This window comes from Nicotiana sylvestris, chromosome 11 (assembly GCF_000393655.2).
Source record: "Nicotiana sylvestris chromosome 11, ASM39365v2, whole genome shotgun sequence".
NCBI lineage: Eukaryota > Viridiplantae > Streptophyta > Magnoliopsida > Solanales > Solanaceae > Nicotiana > Nicotiana sylvestris.
Window position 1 is genome coordinate 36,712,201 of NC_091067.1, and position 20,034 is coordinate 36,732,234.

Here is a 20,034-nt window from a genome sequence, read left to right on the forward strand (position 1 = left end):
CGAAAGAGTTCTCCAAGACTGTTAGATACAAGAAAAGTGGCCTTCCCGGTTCTGGAGGGACCAAGACCGGGGGATTCGAAAGGTACTCTTTGACTTTATCAAAGGCTTCTTGACATTCGACTGTCCATTTGATCACCGCGTCTTTCCTTAACAGCTTGAAAATGGGCTCGCACGTGCTCGTCAGCTGGGCAATGAACCGACTGATGTAATTCAACCTGCCCAACAAACTCATCACGTCCTTCTTTGTTCTTGGGGGAGGTAAATCTCTGATGGATTTTATCTTAGTTGGATCTAGCTCGATTCCTCTCCTGCTTACGATGAAGCCCAAAAGTTTGCCCGACGGAACTCCGAAAGCGCATTTGGCTGGGTTTAGCTTCAAGTCATACTTCCTTAATCTCTCGAAGAACTTCCTCAAGTCTTGGATGTGATTGTCTTGCGTCCTGGACTTGACTATCGCGTCGTCCACGTACACCTCTATTTCCTGATGTATCATGTCATGGAAAATGGCAGTCATGGCCCTCATGTAAGTAGCCCCAGCATTCTTCAGACCAAATGGCATGACCCGGTAACAGTAGGTGCCCCAAGGCGTGGTGAAGGCAGTTTTCTCGGCGTCCTCTTCATCCATCAGTACCTGATGATACCCAGCATAACAATCTACAAAAGACTGTATCTCGTGTTTGGCACAATTATCAACGAGGATGTGGATGTTGGGCAGCGGGAAATTATCTTTAGGACTTGCTCTGTTCAGATCTCGGTAATCTACACATACCCGAGTTTTCCCGTCCTTTTTTGGTACTGGAACCACATTCGCCAACCATGTTGTATATTGGACTACCCGAATCACTCCCGTTTTCAGTTGTTTGGTGATCTCCTCTTTAATCTTGTCACTGACCTCCGTTTTGAACTTTCGTTGCTTTTGTTGAACTGGAGGACAATCAAGATGAATCGGCAATTTATGAACCACTAGATCAACACCTAGTCCCGGCATGTCATCATATGACCAAGCAAACACGTCTTTGAATTCAAAAAGAAGTTGAATTATCGCCTCTCGCGTTTTCTTGTCCGTGTGAATGCTTATCTTGGTCTCCCGGATTTCTTCCGGGGTTCCTAAATTTACCGGTTCAGTGTCATTCAGATTTGGCTTAGGTTTATTCTCGAAATATTCCAACTCTCAGTTTATCTCCCTAAAAGCCTCTTCCGCATCATATTCTGGTTTTGGGTTCATTAATTCGCAGTTAAATAACTCATTGTGATCCGGGCGTGAAGTCCGCAAGCATGTCATATTTAAAGCCGCATTATTAGGACTGAAAAGGAAGATAAAAGGAAAAATGATAAAAATTAGAACAAAAGAAAGAATAGAAAAGCAATGATGATTTTTTTTGATATATTTTCTTTGGAAAGTTGGAAGACAACAATGTTTACAACTGGGAATTCAAAGCAACAATTGAAAAGAAGAAAACGTTCAAGTTATGTCCTGGAGATAACTTGTGACACAGGAAAGGTGACAGGACAGGTCTACCCGGACTTCCGTCTAGTCGGGAATGGCGTAGCCTCCCAGTTTTGGAGTTGGGCGCTCGGCCCCATGTATAGCATCTCAGCAGTGCTTGTTCCTTCACCTGGCTGAACCATGTGGATCTCGTAGAGCATTTCCCTCATTGCCCCACATATCTCCTTGATTTCCTCAGCTGTGAAGACCTCATCATCTCCTTCTTCAATGTACCTCGGACTGATGAAAGTTGCATATACATCTGGCAGTGGTTGTGGTAACTTCCAACCCTCATTTTTCCTTTTCTTTGCCCACTCTTCGTCTGCTGGAGTAGGTTTGAAACCTAGTCCAAAAGGTTTCTTGATGATTGGCAAAGTAATGGGTTCTGTTATTCCCTGAAGTGTTCGTCCAAGTCCCTTCCCTGGCCTAAATCCGTGCCGGATCATCTCTTTGGCCACCATAAACGAGGCGTTAGACAAGAAGGGCTGGGGGCAGGGTGTTCCCTCTTCGTGTTGCTCTGCCACTACAACTTCGAAAGCTTGATAGACCGTATATTCGCTTCCTTCTCTCGGTTCAAGGTACGGTATGGATGGGTCTCGATAAATGGCATGCTCATCTTCCCCATGGACCACGATCTCTCGGTCTTCGTGCTCGAACTTCACCATCTGGTGAAGAGTGGAAGGAATGGCTCCTGCCGCATAGATCCAAGGTCTGCCAAGGAGAAAATTGTAGGATGTGTCCATGTCGATCACCTGGAAGGTTACTCGAAACTCGACTGGTCCTATGACCAACAACAAGTCTATTTCTCCCATGGTATCTCTCTTGATGCCGTCGAAAGCTCTTACGCAGACATTGTTGGGTCGGATCCTTCCGGTCTCAATTTCCATCCTTTGTAGTGTGGAGAGTGGGCAAATGTCAACACCTGATCCCCCATCCAACATTACCCGCTTGACATAGTAGTCCTCGCATTTAACTGTTAAGTGCAAGGCCTTGTTGTGTGCCGCTCCTTCCGGGGGTAAATCATTCTTGCTGAAAGAGATTTGGTCGACGGCGAAGAGTCTTTCTGTCATCCGCTCTAGTTGCTCCACCGAGGTTTCAACTGGCACATATGCTTCATTCAGGGTTTTCAGTAGGATCTTTTGATGCTCGATTGACCTCATCAATAATAACAGCATGGATACTTGCTCGGGGTACTTGCGCAGCTGATCTATCACTTCGTAATCCGGCATTTTCATTTGTTGGAAGAACAATTCCGCTTCCTCAACACTCACGGGCTTCTTTGGCTGGAAGCGCCTTTGTGTGGCGTTGTTCAGTTCTTGGGTATTTGAATACCCTCCAACGAAAGTATTTTCTGGAAGTTCTCCCATGACCTCTTTACCTTTGTACATCACCAAAGTCTTTTGATAATTCCACGGCACTGTGGACGGGCTGGTCATTGGCTTTTGCGGCACGCGTCCGATAACCACTGGCTCATTCAGCCGAGGTGGTTGAATCGTCCCCAGGACCACATAGGCCCCTTTTGGCACGTACATAGGTTTTGTCTTTTTGATCCCGGATTTCTGCGTCTTCTCAGCTTGACTTCGTGGTATGTAAAGAACTCCCCCCTTTGCTGGTACCACTTTCTTCTCCACCTTCTTTTCAGGCTTGCTCTTTACAGCCTTGGCCTCCTCCCCCTTTTCTGATTTCTGGTCTATTTCAGGCCTCTTCCCTGTGTCGACAATGGCAATTATGGCTTTCAAAGCAGGGTCGAACTCTTTGTCTTCACAAATCATGCCGATCAGCGGCCCATTATTGTGAGCGGGCAATGGATTGTTAGTCACATTTGGGATCTCTTCGTCCCTTAGCACTATTTTCCCCTGCTCTATCAAATTTTCGACCACTCTTTTCAATGACCAGCAGTCGTTTGTATCATGTCCCTCGGCTCCTGAATGATAGGCGCATCTGACTCCGGCTTTGTAAGAAGGCGATGTTGGGTTTTGCCTCGTTTGGGGAATTGGTTGCAAGAAACCCAACTGGACTAGCTTAGGGAACAAAGTAGAGTATTGTTCACCGATGGGCGTGAAAGTCCGCCGTCGAGGTGGCTCCTGGGGGCGGAAGTTATTCTACGGGGGTTGTGGGTTATAGTGGTTGCGGTAAGGAGGCTGATTTCTGGGAGGTGGAGCTGGGCCTCGGTTGGTTTGTTGTGGTGGATGGTTATAAGGTTGGGTATTTATGATCATATAAGGTTGATGAGCATATGCCACATTTGAGTGGGGGTAGTAGTGTTGTGGGGCTCTTTCCGGAAAATGGGGCCTGGGGTGACGATACTCCCTTGTTTCAGAGGCTGCCATAGTCGCTTCTTCCTTCTTCTTCCCCCTTGTCGTTCCTCCAGACCCGCTTTGGACGGCCTGAGAGGTTGCCCTTATGGCTGCTTGACTCAAAATCCTTCCCGTTTTCAACCCATTTTCCACCATCTCTCCAATCTTGATCGCTTCCGCGAATGGCTTACCCATGGCCGACATCATGTTTTGGAAATAGTCAGACTCTTGAGCCTGGAGAAAGGTAGTGACCATTTCCACTTCATCCATGGGAGGCTTCACTCTCGACGCCTGTTCACGCCACTTAATAGCATACTCTCTAAAGCTTTCCGAAGGCTTCTTCTTCAAATTCGACAGAGAGTTTCGGTCTGGCGCAATGTCGATGTTATACTGGAATTGTTTTACAAAATCTCTGGCGAGATCATCCCATATATGCCATCGGGACATTTCCTGATCCATATACCATTCCGAAGCTATCCCTACTAGACTTTCCCCAAAATATGCCATTAGCAGTTCTTCTTTTCCGCCGGCTCCCCGCAATTGGTTGCAGTATTTCTTAAGATGTGCAATGGGGTCACCGTGCCCATCGTATTTCTCAAACTTGGGGGTCTTGAAACCCGTTGGCAGGTGCACGTGAGGGAACATGCACAGGTCGGCGTAAGAGACGCTCTTTTGTCCGCTCAATCCTTGCATATTCTTCAAACTTTGTTCAAGGCTTCTCATTCTCTTGGCAATCTCATTTTGTTCTGCAATTCTGGGGTTCTGATCCTGCCCGGGTGCAAGCTCGCACTGAGGCGGTAGAGGATTAGTACTGGTAGCGAACCTAGTTGGTTCCATTGAGAACGATGGGGCTTGGAATGTAAAAGAGGATGAGTCAAAGCTTGGCTTGTACGTGGTAGGCTGTGCCGTAACCGGACAAGGCGATGCAGTAAAGATGTTCATGCTTGCATCAGTGGATGACATTCGGGGATGAGGCTCAGAAGGCGATCCAGCGGAGAAGGCTGAGGTGGCTGGGTACCCAAATGGGGTAGCAGGATAATTTATGGGGACATTAGACGTTCCACTTGACCTGGAGAATAATTCCGGGAATCCGGGGACGACACTTGGCGGCTCTTTACCATTGTTCCAGTCGTCCAGCATTTCCAACATGCGGAGCCGTAGGATTCTATTTTCCTCCGCAGTTGCGGATTCAGGTGTGAGGACGGCTGAGATTGAGCTCTCCTCAGAAACAGGGATCGTTTGCAATGGAATTTCTGAAGACATTTCCACACTTCCTTTTGACCTGGTGAAGTAAGTGTGAGTACTGCTTCTGGCCCTAACAACAGGTAGTTGAACACTTCTCCTTGACCTCGTGAAATATGAGTGTGAGGCCAGACTTTCACCAAACCAACCGTCCTTTCAAAAACCCTGAAGAAATGCTCAATGACAAACGCACGGTTAATTTGTAGCAAATAACAGATAGTTAATCTCACGTTGGGCATGATGCACCTATACAGTTAAGTGGATTACTATATGTTTGCTACGAGAGCATGCGTCATTCCGGCATTCTTATTAGTTTCTTCCCTTTTTTTTTCTTTTTCTCTTTTGTTTTTCTTTTATTTATTTTGCAGTAAAAGAAATGCGACCGGATCCGATGAGGATTGCCTACGTATCACGATGCCTACGTGAATCAGATCATTACGTAGTTCGAATAACACAAATGAGTGTAAAAGAAACAACCTCTTTATTGTTGAAATGTTCTATTACAAGCTACATTTGCAAAAGAAAAAGCGAACTTTGAAAACAAAACTAGATTCGAAATAGGCTAAAAATCACCCTGATGGGAAAACAAACAGAAGATGCAAAAATACAGATTTGACCTATGAACGCATTATGGTTTTGAAAATTGGTATCCGCGGGGCATCGTTCGGCCTCACCGCGGTCCTAGGCGTGAGATCCCTCTCAAGTTGCTCCAGCTCGTGCATAGTCTGCTTGACATAACCCATTACTGCCGAGAGGACGGTAACGCTGGACATGTTCTCACATCGTAGGCATCGTCTGGTGATGGCATGGGCAATGGCCTTGATCCTATCTCTGGTTCGCTTCTTCTCTATGAGCAGGCGTTTTATCTGATCGCTGCATATCTTGAAAACTTGAACATCTTGTACATGCTGATGCTTCAGTCGCTGTACTTCCAACTTCATCTGGGCTATTGAGTCATACCAGTATCTGCTCTCAATTTGGAAATCCTTGGCCTGATTAGCTGCTTTGATCTCAAGTGCAGCCATCTCTCTCTTTGTTTTAGCAACAGTTTTCTCGTGGTCGTCTTCCAATTGATTCAGGTATCGACGATGCTTATCTGCTTTTGTATCCCACTGTGCTTTGAGCTCTGCTATGACGTTTTCAGATTTCTCCAAACCATCTTGCCATTCTCTGATCTCGCTTTTTAGCCTTTTTATCAGGTGCTCGTCTGATCGACGCCTTGGCTGTTTATCTGCATCCAACCTTATCTGTTTGATCTGGGCTCTGAGCATTTCATTTTCTTGAATTAACCTGTTCCGCTCTCCCAGATCGGTAGCAATTTGCACGTTGTGCTCGTATTTCATGCCTTCTACTTGTTGCTTTAACCTGCTGATTTCGGCACAATAGCCTCTTTCCTTTGCTAACCAATCCCAATGCCTTTGCGATGACTCGGTGAAATTCCGGATGTGGGGTCTCTTAGCTGGCCTTTCATGCTCAAGTTCCCTTCTGTACCATGCAAGGTAACCTGGCGCCGTTTCTCCTTTGGCTCGATCCCGCACGCAAGTATCTGATTTCAAATATTGACCCTCATTCCAGATTTGGCGAATCTTTGCTTCTGGGAACTGTCCGTTAGGACTTATCTCAACTGCTTGAACGCTAAGATCTTCCTCATGATGTACTGTCTGACATCTTCCGAACTGTCTCAAGACTCGGCAGGGTGCGTAAGGTTGAATGCTCTTAAGCCCCATCAATAAGAAATGAGTTTTAGCTGCAGACATATATAGGATCTCATCAACAGGCAACCACCCCAACGTCCATTGTATTTGGCTGGCGGTAAGAGCTTGAAAGAACGAGGTCCATGCCAGGACTCCCTTGGGCCAACTGATCTCTTTGGTTCTCGTGTAAGATTCTTCTATGCATATCTTTTCCGAGGAACCATGGCTAAAAATCTCGGAATGATGGCAGAGGTGCTCGGTCATCCATATCTGTAGGAGCAAGTTACAACCTTCGAAGAAATTTCCTCCAGCTTTACAAGCTGTGAGAGCTCGAAAGATGTCGGATACCACCATTGGCGCGAGAGTACTGTCACTTTGCGTGAGTAAAGTGCTGACGACCCCAGATATCTTTAAATCAACGTTTCCATCTTTCCTTGGAAATACCAGAAGACCCAAGAACATTATCATGAACGCTACCCGTCTATGCTCGTCCCACTTCTGACGAACTCCTTTGCTGCACAGTTTGTTGATTGGATTATTGAATCCCCCTCATGACCGTACCTATCATATATGAAGCATGGAGTACAAAATCCGGCTGCCAGATCCGGGTTGTGGACTGTTCTAGGTATCTTCAATGAATCTAGGAACCGATGTACCGTGACGACTCTTGGGGCGACCAAGTATTTTTCCCTCAAGGGAAGTTCAGTATTCCCGATGTATCCGGCCATTTCTTCCAAAGTCGGGGTGAGTTCAAAATCAGAGAAATGGAAAACATTGTGCGCCGGGTCCCAATAGGTAACCAAAGCTCTTATGATATCTCCCCGAGGCTGGATTTCCAACAAACCCACAAGACCTTTCAGATATTTCTTAACCTCATTTTGTCCTTCAACGCCTAGATCATTCCACCATAGCCGTAACTTGACAGGGATTTTGGTTATTATTGAAAAATGTTCATTTTGCATCGTGCTCGTCCTGCACATTTATTAAGGTGATTTCAACAAAAATGATTTTGACTCAAAATATTTTACAGAGGGGATCAAGTTTTGAACACGGCCTTTAAACACTTCGGGGATGAAGATTTTAAGGCTGTGTGGGTCTACTGGACAAAATGCTAAACAAGACCCAAAAGTGGCTATTTATGCAAAGTCAGCCTTCCGGCGTCCCTTGCGGGAACATTCGGCTATTTATGACAAAACAGCGTCACCCGATTTATTTACGACTCTTTTTTTAAAAAAAAAAACTTTTGACACATTTTTTTTTATTTATTTATTAATTTTGGCTATTTTAGCAAAAATGGGGGTTGAGCCCGACGAGGGTTGCCTACGTATCTCACATCCGGTGAGAATCAAACCGGCGTAGTTCGGGCATATCGTAAAATAGGAAAAAAATCGAATAAACCTAGAAATCAGGAATGCGTATTTTTTTTCACATTTTTTGAAAAGAGATAAAGATTAAAGAAACTATTTTTTTTTTTATATTTTTTTTTAGGAAAAATTTGGACTATTAGTCTGAATTCATAAAAGGGGTACTACGAAAGAAACAACACATTTTTTTGAATTATGAATTTTCGATTTTTTTTTTACTTTTAAAATAAATACCTTTCTTTTTTTTTTTGATTTTGGATATGAAAGAAATTTTTTTTTATTATTTTTTTCATTATTATAAAATATTTGCATTATTTTTTTTTAATAATTCAAACTAAGAAGACAAATTTTGTTTTTATTCTTTTTTTAGAAAAAATTCCGGCGAGGTTTTGACACTACTTGGACATTGGTTTTATTTCCCAAAAATAAGTAATTATCTCCCCCACGCGACTATTTTCCCTTCTTTTTTTTAGGAACCGGTCGACATGCGGAACCGAAGCAAATAAATGCACAACACAGATAGGAATGCAGCATGATGGTCTTTTTCATTTCAGGTTGCCTGTCCTAGACGGACCCAACCCCTGTGTTGAGTCCCCTAAGTCAAATGCAAGATGATGCAAATAAACGTTCCTACTAGGGATCCGGCATGAAGTTTCGTTATACTAGGTTTAAACCTTGGTATTTGTTCTAGACTGTGTACCCGAGCGGACAACTCGAGTCGAGGAGGGGGCTACGTACCGGGGACCCGCGAGATCGTCCGGCTTTGTAACTTGTCCGACCTCTTTCTTATTTCAGGTATTGACACTAACAGAATAGGGAGTCTCGACCAGCGAGCTTCTCCCCGGAGGTAAGAAGAGAAAGGTTTCGGCACAGTTTATATACAGTTCAGATAATATCAAAGCGGTAAAAGACAACATTTAGCACGTTATGCAAAAACATGTAATAAAGATCAGATAATAAAGCCAAGTATAACAATTATTCTAAGCTCGAATTCTTGAACCCTGAACCAGTTGTTCTGGGTTCTTTTTTCCCCAGCGGAGTCGCCAGAGCTGTCACACCTCCTTTTTACATACCCGTGAGGGTACAAGGGAGTTTTTCCAATTAAAGGACGATCGAAACTGGATTATTTATTTAATTCAGAGTCGCCACTTGGGAAAGGTTTGGTTTTTGGTGTCCCAAGTCACCGGTTTATCTTGAATCCCAAATCGAGGAAATTTTCGACTTTTCCAAATGAAGTTGCGAACCAGAAATTCTAAGTAAGGAATTCTGCTGACCCGAGGGAAGGTGTTAGGCACCCTCGAATCCCGTGGTTCTAGCACGGTCGCTTAAATTGTTATAATGGCTAAATATCTGATTTAAATACATGTTGTGACTTATGTGCTTTTATTAAGTTTAAACTGCTTTTATTATTATCATTTATTTTTGTAGAATTGCAACGTCGTGAAAATGCATCTCGAACCACGTCACAATCAATGCACCCGTAGTTGTTAACACATTTTGACTCCGTTGAGACTTGGATTTGGGTCACATCAATGTGCACTCGATTTTAAGAATATAATTTGCTTAAAGTCGCGCCTAAAGAATCTAAACGCGTTATTATCTTTGGGGAAGGCAGTGGAATTCACTAAACAGTCCGTCCCAAACTCTAAATATTTATCATGGTCAATTATTGAGGGCCCCGCAATTTGCATTTTTATTTGGCGAGGCTCGTCTCATTATTTTAGAAGGGTATCCTACAGTGACTATATTTCTATTATTTTTGTCTCCAGAGATAGAAGAATGAAAAATGTATGCTAATTGAAGTATATGCTTTGGCCTAAATCAGACTCCTATCAATTTCTGATTAATTACTTATAAAGTAAAAAAAACATCATGCCTTACGAAAATGCTTTGGTCGGACAAAAGATTACATATGAGATTGATAAAATGCAATACTTAATCCGAACATTACATACGAAAAGATTTCTTGTTGAACTTAACTAAACTTATTTGGGCTAGATTAAAGGATAACTGGCGAAGTAAAATGTTTTAATTTGACAAAGAATCATGTACGAGCTAACGAAATACAACACTTAATCCGAACACTTCTTGAGTTGAACTTAACTAAAAAAAAAACTAAATGAAACAGGAACAGTATTTGTATAAGGTCGAAGTATACATGCCCATATTAACAAACAAACTACCGAGCTAAAACACAACAGGATAAACTTAGTCGAATATCAGTACATACTTTCGAACTGTTGAATTATAAACTAATCAATTTTCACAGGCCTGTTAATGTACTATGAGTATTACAACAAATACTTGAACTTCTTCAACCTTTTTCATTTCATGCTTTCAAACTGTTGCAATTACATCAATATGGGACTTGAAATGTGTACCTGAAAATGCTGAAAATGCAAAGGAGAAGAAGAAGAAGATGGGGGAATCAGCAGCAGCAAAAAGCAGAATTAACAGTAGCAGCAGGACAGAAATGCAGCAGCAATAGTGAGAAAGATAGCAGCAGCAATCAGAACAGCACAACAGAAAGGATTCTGTTGCGAGATGGAACTAGAGTTGAAGAAGAAACAGCCAAATGAAACAGCACACAGTGTGATGGCAACAATACTCCAGACAATCCAATTCCGGAATATACCAAATGTAACAAAACACTAACAATAATCTCGATTGAAATTTAGAAGAAGGAACACTGCCTAACGTATTGACAATAGATGAACTTCAGACAAACAAGACCAAGTTTCTGATTTCTTAATCTGTTTTTTTTATCTCTTTCTTGCTCTCTTTCTATTCCTGCCAACTCTTTCTTTTTATTTTCTATCCTCACAACGTATGTATTTCAAGCTTTCTCTTTCAAAACTCCTCACAGTGTATTTTTCCCTTATAGCTCTCAAAGTTCAGTGTCTATCTCTTATGTCTCTGTATATCTATCCTTTATAAGCCTCAAAACTATCTCTTTTAACAGCCTGTTTTCAGAATATCACAATACCCCTCCCATGTGCCTCCCATTTTCCATCCCAACTTTAGCTAATTAAGTATTAGACCCCATTCACATTCCCTGGCAGATTCAACTTTTCCATTTTATTAACTAAAAGCAAGTATGGGCAGTAGAATATATCTGACAGCATATGCTGTCAAACCATTTTAAAATTGAAAGCCCTTTTATGCAGGAAAACAGGCTGTGCACAAGGCACATGAGGTGCACCAATGCACATGCTGTGCTAAGTGCACATGCCCTCCATTTCAGAACTTTAAACAAAACATTCCTTTTACATTACTGATTCAAATTGACAACTATAAGTAAACAAACTGAGTTCTTAATTGATCCAAACAATGCTTAGCAGAAGTAGGTCGACTTGTTATTGCTCGGATAACTGAAACTAATTGACGACACATGTCGACTCGACTATATTAGCATTAACATACACAATCGTAGCCAAAAATCAGACATTTAAACAGTATTGATACATGGTTCGAATTATACTGACTAAACAGAAATGCCCTCGAGGAGTCAACTAGTCAGTACAAATTTGGAATACAACCAATACACATGTCTTATCAGAATAGGAGGGGTTCAAACAAACATAGTGGTTCAGGCAAGGTGGACAAACAGAAGTTGGTAAAAATTCAAAGGCACAAATTGAAACAAAACATGAACAGACATTTAATCACTCACATGGACCAACACAAATAAAGGGAAGAAAGCAGACTCACCTCAAATCTTGAAAAAATCAGAAACTTTGACTCGGACTTGGACAGACTTTCTTAAGGCTGAACGGACTTTAATCGAAGTGTTTCTCAGATCGATTAAGGTCCATTAGACCTTAATCTCTTTGGCTCGGACGGACATGGGCCAGTGATGAAGAACTACAAAGTTCCAAAACTCAGATCTGGGATTCATGCTTCCCTGGTTAGATTCGGACCAAACCAAGTATGGTTTGGTCACGAGGGGGTCTGGGGAGTGTCTGGTGTGAAGCTGGGGTTAAACTGTGTAGATCGAGTTTTGACTCGAATCTTCAAATGAAGATTCGAGAAGGTGGGGAGGGATTCGAACTACAGGGTTAACAGATTCATGTTCAGGAAGGCAAGGGGATTCTAGGGTGTTAAGGGGAAGGTCACCGGCGTTCATGCCGCCGATTTTCATGGTGGGGGATACAGGGGCGGCTCTAGGGTTTGAAGGGGATGAGGTTGAAGACGAAGGCTGGGGTTCGGATAGGGGGGCAGGGTAGGATTATGGGCTTATATAGTTAGTGGGTGGACGGATCTCGACCGTTAGATCGATTTAGATCTACGGTCTGGATCTGATGGTTAAGTGGAACGGTGTCGTTTCAAGTGTTGAGGGTTTGGGTTCGGTCCGGGTGTAAACGGGTCGGGTTCCTCAGTGGGTTGTGGGGAAGTGATCTTGGCCGTTGATCAATCTGAGATCAACGGCCCAGATCACACTGGACTAAAACGTCGTCGTTTGGACGTCCTGGGCATCAGGTGGACTTGGACCGGGCAGGCCTGGTTTGGACGTTGTTTGCTTTGGGCCAATTTTAACAAATTGGCCCAAGTCCGGAAGGGAAGGGGTCCTTTCTTTATATATATTTTTTTATTTCTTTTCTTATTTATTTTAAAACTAAACAAAAAATCAAATTAAAATTAAATACACACTCAATACAATTATTTGCACACACACTACAATATTTCAAAACAAGTAAAATTAAACAAAACAAAATCACGGACAAAGATGCCTGTTTATGCTTTTCATTTAAACCATGTTACGGTTCAGATTATGCATGATACGTACACATTTTTTTTGAATTTTGTTTTAATAAAGTAAATAAATAAAAATGGGCCGAAGTCACAAATAAATCAACAAAGTGCCGCACAGAAATCTGGAAATTGTACAGCAGGGCCAATTATTATTTTTTTATTTCTTTTTGGAGCGATTGTCGTGCGAAACAAAAATCACGTGCTCACAACATTGAAGAGAAAAGGTTTAAAAGGCTGCCAATATTTAAGGACATTATTTATATTGGCTTGTACTTTGATAGATGTTTTAAGTTACAAAGCACAAGATCATCTTTGCAAGCAAGGATAGATATGTTGCCGCAGGGAGATCAACTCTGAATAGATATGTGGTGATATTTGTAAATATTCTCAATCAGTTATTTCCTATAATCTTTTTCTTCCAATGTGTTTCAGCTTGTTTGGATGCTTGTTACATATTGTATTGTATCGTATTGTTACTTTAAATTCAATATTTGTTTTGATTGTTACTTAACGTTTATTGTATTATATCGTTAAATCCATCGTTATGTAACGACGAAAAGTGTCACTTTATGGGACAATCAATTTGGTGTGTCGCGCCGTTCTCTTTTTTTTTCCTCTCGTCATGGCCTTTTTAATTATTAAATAATTCTATTTTATCCTTTACCCTACCTTTTTATTGTAATGACCCGGCCGGTCGTTTTGAGAGTTGTAACCCTGTTCCCCCATTTACTGCTCCTTTTGTACTTTATAGCTACTATGTGACTTGCCAGGTTAGTCGGTTCGGGTCCAGAGAGGTTTCGGAAGGAATTGAGACACTTAGTCTCAAAGTTGGAAGCTTAAGTTGAAAGGTTGACCGGATATTGATTTATGTGTAAATGACTCCGGATTGGAGTTTTAATGGTTCCGTTAGCTCCATTGAATGATTTCGGACATAGGAGCGTGTCCGGATTTTGAATTGGAGGTCCTTAGTGGAATTAAGCTTGAAATAGCGAAAGTTGGATTTTTGGAAAGTTCGACCGGGAGTGGACTTTTTGATATCGAGGTCAGATTCCGATTCCGGAAGTTGGAGTAGGTCTGTAATGTCACTTGTGATTTGTGTGCAAAACTTGGGGTCAATCGGCCGTGATTTGATAGGTTTCGGTGTCGTTTGTAGAAGTTGGAATGCCTTAGTTTTCAATAGGCTTGAATTGGGGTGTAATTCGTGTTTTTGATGTTGTTTGATGTGATTTGAGGGCTCGACTAAGTTCGTATGAGGTTTTAAAACTTGTTGGTATGTTTGATTGAGGCATAGGGGGGGCCTCAGGTTGATTACGGATAGTTAACGGATCAAAAGCTGAAGTTGAGTGATTTCTAAAGGTTAACTCTACTAGTAATCGCATGATAAGTAGGGATTTTAACGAGTTTCATGCTCCTTCTTGCCTATGCTTTGATTATAAATCGTTACAAAATAGTCCCAAAAGGCTCATAAGTTGTGATTGATTGCATGTTTGATCGACAAAGTGACGAAATGTCAAAGATCGGCTCAAAAGGAGTGAAACCTGCTCAAGTATCAAAGACAAAGTAAACAGAGGGAAAACAAGCCTAGTGTGGACCGCACAAAGTCGAATGCGGCCGCACTAGGTGATTCAGAGAGATGGCGAAACCAGGCTTCAGGCAACGCGGCCGTAGTCCACATTGCGCGGTCCGCGGTGAAGGTTTTGCGGCCGCACTGCCTTTTTGTGTGGTCCGCGAAAGAGAGATTCAGAGAGATGGCAAAAACCAGGCTTCAGGCAACGCGGCCGCCGTACACATTGTGCAGTCCGTGGTGAAGGTTCTGCGACCGAACTACCTTTTTGTGAGGTCCGCGGAAGAGATATTCAGAGAGATGGAAAATGCCAATGCGGTCCGCGGTCATGGTTGTGCGGACCGCGACAGCTGCCTCCGCGGTCGCGGTCCATTCTACGTGGTCCGCGGAGCCCAAGTTAGAGAGCCCAGAATTGAAGTCCAAGAGCCTAGCGCGGCCACGATCCATTTTATGCGGCCTGCGCTGACCCCGCAGGGGTATTTTTTGTCCAGTTTTTTCAGCCTAGTATAAATAGAACATTTTACCATTTTTAGGTCATCAGTTATATCCAGAACTTAGTTGCGCTCGTGGGAACTTCATTTATAGCCATTTTTTTGGCATCTTAGCTTCAAATTAACGATAGATTCTTGTATATTAATTTAGCATTTAATGAATATGCCTTGTTCTTCATCTATTTCTCTATTTTCTCCTTCAAGCATGAGTAGCTAAACCCATTAGCTAGGGTTGTGGCTCAACCCTAGTGTGGGTAATTGATGGGTGTTGCCATCTATTGTTAGATTGACTATGGGTGTTTGTTATTTGGGTCAATTTTATGGTTTAATTTATGAATTAGTGCTTGCAAACACTGGTTTATGCTAAGTTGACTTGGCTCTTCTTGAGAAAGAGAGCCTAAGTCTCCAAAATTGACCCAACAAGGAATTGGGATGGACTCAAGAGAATTGATAGTCCAAATTAAAGGGTTAAACCTCGAGAGAGTAATTATCCAACTTGAACCCTAGTTGCTTGAGCTAATTTGCCTACCCATTTGGTCTCGAGAGAGACAATTGGGCAAAATCACTCTCTACCGAGAGGTGTGAGAGTGGGTAAAATTGTGCAACGGTTATAGCATAAGCCTCAATTATGTCAATCGAACCTTAGTAACATCTACCTATCAATTATCCACCTAGGTAATGGCACGACCCTAGTGCCCTTCTTCCTATTAGATACAACTTAGCAATTATCCCGTAGCATAATCTAGTTTCAATTAATAGTTTGATAATAGTAGTTTATAATCAAAAACCCAAAAATGTATGAAAGTGACATTTGGAACAAATACACAACTTTAGTCTAGATAGATACTCGACTCCATTCCTAACTCCCTATGGAAATCGATCCTGACCCTCATATCGGATAAAAGCTATTGCGACCCTCTCTTCCTACGTTTTAGTAGTGTGGAGTTGGCAGCGATCATCACACATGTGGAGCTTTGATCGCAGGTGCGAGCTCACAGGTGCGAGCTGAGGAGCGCAGATGCGGCCAGGCTTGGGGAGGAAGGTGGTCACATGTGCGAGATTTTTCCGTACCTGAGTGGTCGTAGGAGCAGAGTGATAGGCGCAGAAGCAAGTATTTGCGCAGGTGTGATGGATAAATTCAGCACTTGCGGTTGCGCAGATGCGGGGGAGAGGGACGCAAAAGCGGAGGCTCAGTTCCAGTGGTTCACCGCAGAAGCGGAATTTTTGTCGCTTCTGCGACACTGCAGATGCGGTTAAGTGTCCGCAGAAGCGAAAGTGCTGGACAGAAAGTTAAATACAAATGTTCGCTATTTTGGCTTCATTTCAAACATTTTGAGCTCGAGTTTGGCGATTTTTGAGAGGATTTTTGAGGGAATTCTTGAGGTAAGTCCCTTTTGCTCATTTTTTATCAATAATCTTGTTTCCCCGTTAATTTTTCCACCTAGTTGGTGTGTATTTAAAGTGTAATATGAGGTTTAAGGCTAGTGATTTGGAGGGTTTGATTTGGGGATTTGGGTGATGATTTGGTATTGGGTTTTGATAAATTTGATATGGTTCTCGTGGTCGAATGGACTTTCGAGTTTTGGACTTTTGTCGGATTTCGAGACGTGGGCCGGGGGCTAGCTTTGAGTCGATTTTTGACTTTTGATTTATAACTTAGCATTTTCTTATGGAATCATTTCCTTTAGCCCATGTTGATTATATTATACTATTTGTGGCTAGATTCGGGATATCTGGAGGCCGATTTATGAGGCAAATGTGTGTTGGAGTAGAGATTTGGTCGGATTGAGGTAAGTAATAGTTCTAAATCTGGATCTGAGGGTATGAAACCCTGTATTATATGTCTTGTGACTGGTTTGGAAGTGACACACATGCTAGGTGACGGGCATGTGGGCGTGCACGATAGGAATTGTGACTTGGTCAAATTTTATTGAACTGTATAGTCGAAATTTTGTTATGTTAGAAATAATGTTGAGGCAATGTGCTGGTACTGTATGAACCCACATAGGTCGTGTTACATGTTAATATGTTTGCTAAATTGTTGTTCTACTCAGTCTCCGTTTTACTTGCATATCATATCTCAGTCTCTTTTGTTCCTTGTTGATACATTACGTCATTTTTGTTTGGGCTAATTTTTATGATTTCTGAGAGCCCGAGATACTGGAGAGGTTAGTGACTGAGTTGGGGCCTGAGTGTCGAGCTATGAGTGATACATGTATATATGTAGATCGGGTAGCACACCACAACGTGCCTTATAGCTGTATGTATGTGGATCAGGTTGCACACCTCAACGAGTGTTATGGCTATATATGTTTATGGGATCGGGCTGCACGTCATAACATGTTTCATTGATTATGCCATGACTGGCTTGATATAGCGCTTGGGCTGAAGGAGCCCCTACGGAGTTTGTACACATCCCTAGTGAACGCAGGTACCTATAAAGTGCCGAGTGCCGAGTTCTGAGTGAATGGGAGGGCTAAGTGACTATGGCACTGGGAGGATGCATTTGATTTCATTATTGTTGTAGTTAGTTGTCATATATCACTGTCTTGAAATTTTCGAAAGATATTACACTCTATTTCACTTAAACTTGTCATGAAGTAACTGTTTGACCTAATTTATGGAACTTTAAAGCATGCCAACCTTCCTATGCTGAAATCATTGTAATTGAACTATAACTGTGAAGCTCGTCACTACTTTCAGTTCTTTATTTAGTCTTTTTACTTACTGAGTTGGTTGTACTCACGCTATACCCTACACTTCATTTGCAGATCCAGGTGTTTCCGAATACGGTGGGTATTGATTCACTATGCAGTTGACCCTTTTGAGATTTTGAGGTAGCTTCTCGGTATTTTTGCAGACCTTGTTTCTCCTTCCCTATCCTTCCACTTATTGTATGTAGTTTTGGATTATGATAGACAGTATTTTTCAAGACTTATGATATTTAGATGCTCATGTACTCAGTGACACCTCGATGTTGGGAGTTTCTGCATTGTGTTTTGGATTTTCTATCCTGTTTATGTGAAGTTTTACTATTTAAACTACTTTAAATCCATTTTCTTTTAAAAGTGTAGGCGTTAATTCGTAAGTATCGGCTTGCCTAGTACCACGTTAGGCGCCATCACGATAGGTTAGGATTTGGATCGTGACAAGTTGGTATCAGAGCCTAGGTTACATAGGTCACACGAGTCATGAGCAGGTTTAGTAGAGTCTTGGGGATTGGTATGGAGATGCATGTACCTATCTTTGAGAGGTTGTCGAACCCTTAGGAAACTTCACATTCTTGTATTCTTATCGTGCGAATTTTTTGATTCCAGTAACTAAACTTCGGTATTTTATTCTCTTATAGATGGTGAGTACACGTTCAACTGGTCAGGAGGAAAACCACTCGTACCACCATCTAGGGCCACGAGAGGCCAAGGTCGCAAAATGGGTCGTGGTAGGGGTAGAGGTGCTGCCCGTACAACAGCTAGGACAACACCTGCAGATCTTCCAATTTACCCAGTTCCAGAGCAGGTTCTAATTATGGATGATCCAGTAGGGCCAGCTCTGGCACCAATTGTGCCCATTGTGATTCCAGGCCTTTAGGAGGCCTTGGCTCAGATTTTGACCGTGTGTACCAGTCTTGCTCAGGAGGTCTCAGTTCTGGTTGCGACAACCACTTCTCATGCCGGGGGAAGGGGGTACTCAAACTCTCCCAACCCATACACCAGAGCATGTGATGTAGGGACTTTAGACACTAGGGGCACTACCAGCCCAGCCGGTTGCATCTGCTCAGGCCCATATGGTTCCTGTTATGATTGATGATAAGCAGAGGAGACTAGAGAGATTTGGGAGGCTCCAGCCTCCATCTTTTAGTGGGCAGAGTCTGAGGATGTGCAGGCTTTCTTAGATAAGTGCTAGTGGATCACGGTGTGTATCCTAGAGACCAGTGGGGTTTGGTTCAATATTTTTCAGTTTTCTGGTGATACTTTTAGTTGGTGATAGGCTTATGAGAGTTGCAGGCCGATCGGTGCAGCACTACTTATATGACAGGAGTTCTCCATTCTATTCTTGAAGAAGTTCATGCCGTAGTCTTGTTGGGAGGAGCTGTGCAGACAGTTTGAGCAGTTACGTTAGGAGGGCATATCTGTGATGCAGTATGAGATGAGGTTTTCTGAGTTGGCTCGTCACGCAGTTTGGCTGGTTACCACAGATAGGGAGAGTATTAAGAGGTTCATTGATGGCCTCACATATCAGCTGCGGTTGCTTATGACTCGGGAGAGGGTACCTGGTGCTACTTTTGATGAGGTGCTTGACATTTCTCAGCAGATAGAGATGGTCCGTCAGGAGAGAAGGAGGCCAAGAGGCCTCGTGGATTTGGTGGTTTTAGTAGTGTTCCTTTTGGGGGTCAGTTCTACCACGTCAAGGGTCGCTTTTATAGGCATGCTCAAATGGATCATCCAGTTTACCGTGGTGCATCATCTGGCCATGGTTCATACAGTTCTCATCTGGGTCAATCTTTCTCTCAGTGTTTTTCTAGCTCAGAGTTTGTCCCATGCTCCATCAGTTTAGTGTTCATCTATACTGGGTCCTTCTAGTAGTTATCATGGTGCTCAAGGCTCCCTTTAGTCGCACTACCATTGTTAGATCGGGGTTGCTACGAGTGTGGGGATCTTGGTCATATCAGGAGGCAATGTCCCCACTTCTTGGGAGGTCCAGGTCAGCAGAGGAGTCAGACTACGACTTTAGCACCAGTAACTTCACCATCTGCCCAGCCAGCTCGGGGTGGGTCCGAGGCAGTTAGAGGTCGCCTTAGAGGGGGAGGCTGATGAAGTGGTGGTCAGCCTCGATTCTATGATATTCCTGTCAGGCCGGATGTTGTTTTTTTAGATGCAGTGATCACAAGTATTGTCTCAGTATGCCACAAGGATGCTTCTGTATTATTTGACCCTAATTCTACTTATTCGTATGTCTCATGATATTTTTATCATTATCTAGATACGCCCCGTGAGTCCTTAGTTTCATCTGTTCTTGTATCTACGCCAGTGGGTGATACTATTATTATGGAACGTGTGTACCAGTCGTGTGCAGTGACTATTGGGGGATTGGAGACTAGAGTTGATCTCTTGCTACTTAGTATGGTTGATTTCGACGTGATCTTG

At 42.8% G+C, this 20,034-nt stretch overlaps 1 protein-coding gene across 1 annotated transcript in view; it reads left to right on the plus strand.

Moving 5' to 3' along the window:
• Positions 1 to 18,478, plus strand: part of LOC104246359 (putative F-box protein At5g50220) — a 35,565-nt gene extending 17,087 nt beyond the window's left edge. The window contains exon 2 of the mRNA XM_070161115.1: positions 18,240 to 18,478. Within this exon, the coding sequence (XP_070017216.1) occupies positions 18,240 to 18,478 (239 nt within the window). The remainder of the gene's footprint in view (positions 1 to 18,239) is intronic.
• The last annotated feature ends 1,556 nt before the right edge of the window (positions 18,479 to 20,034 follow it).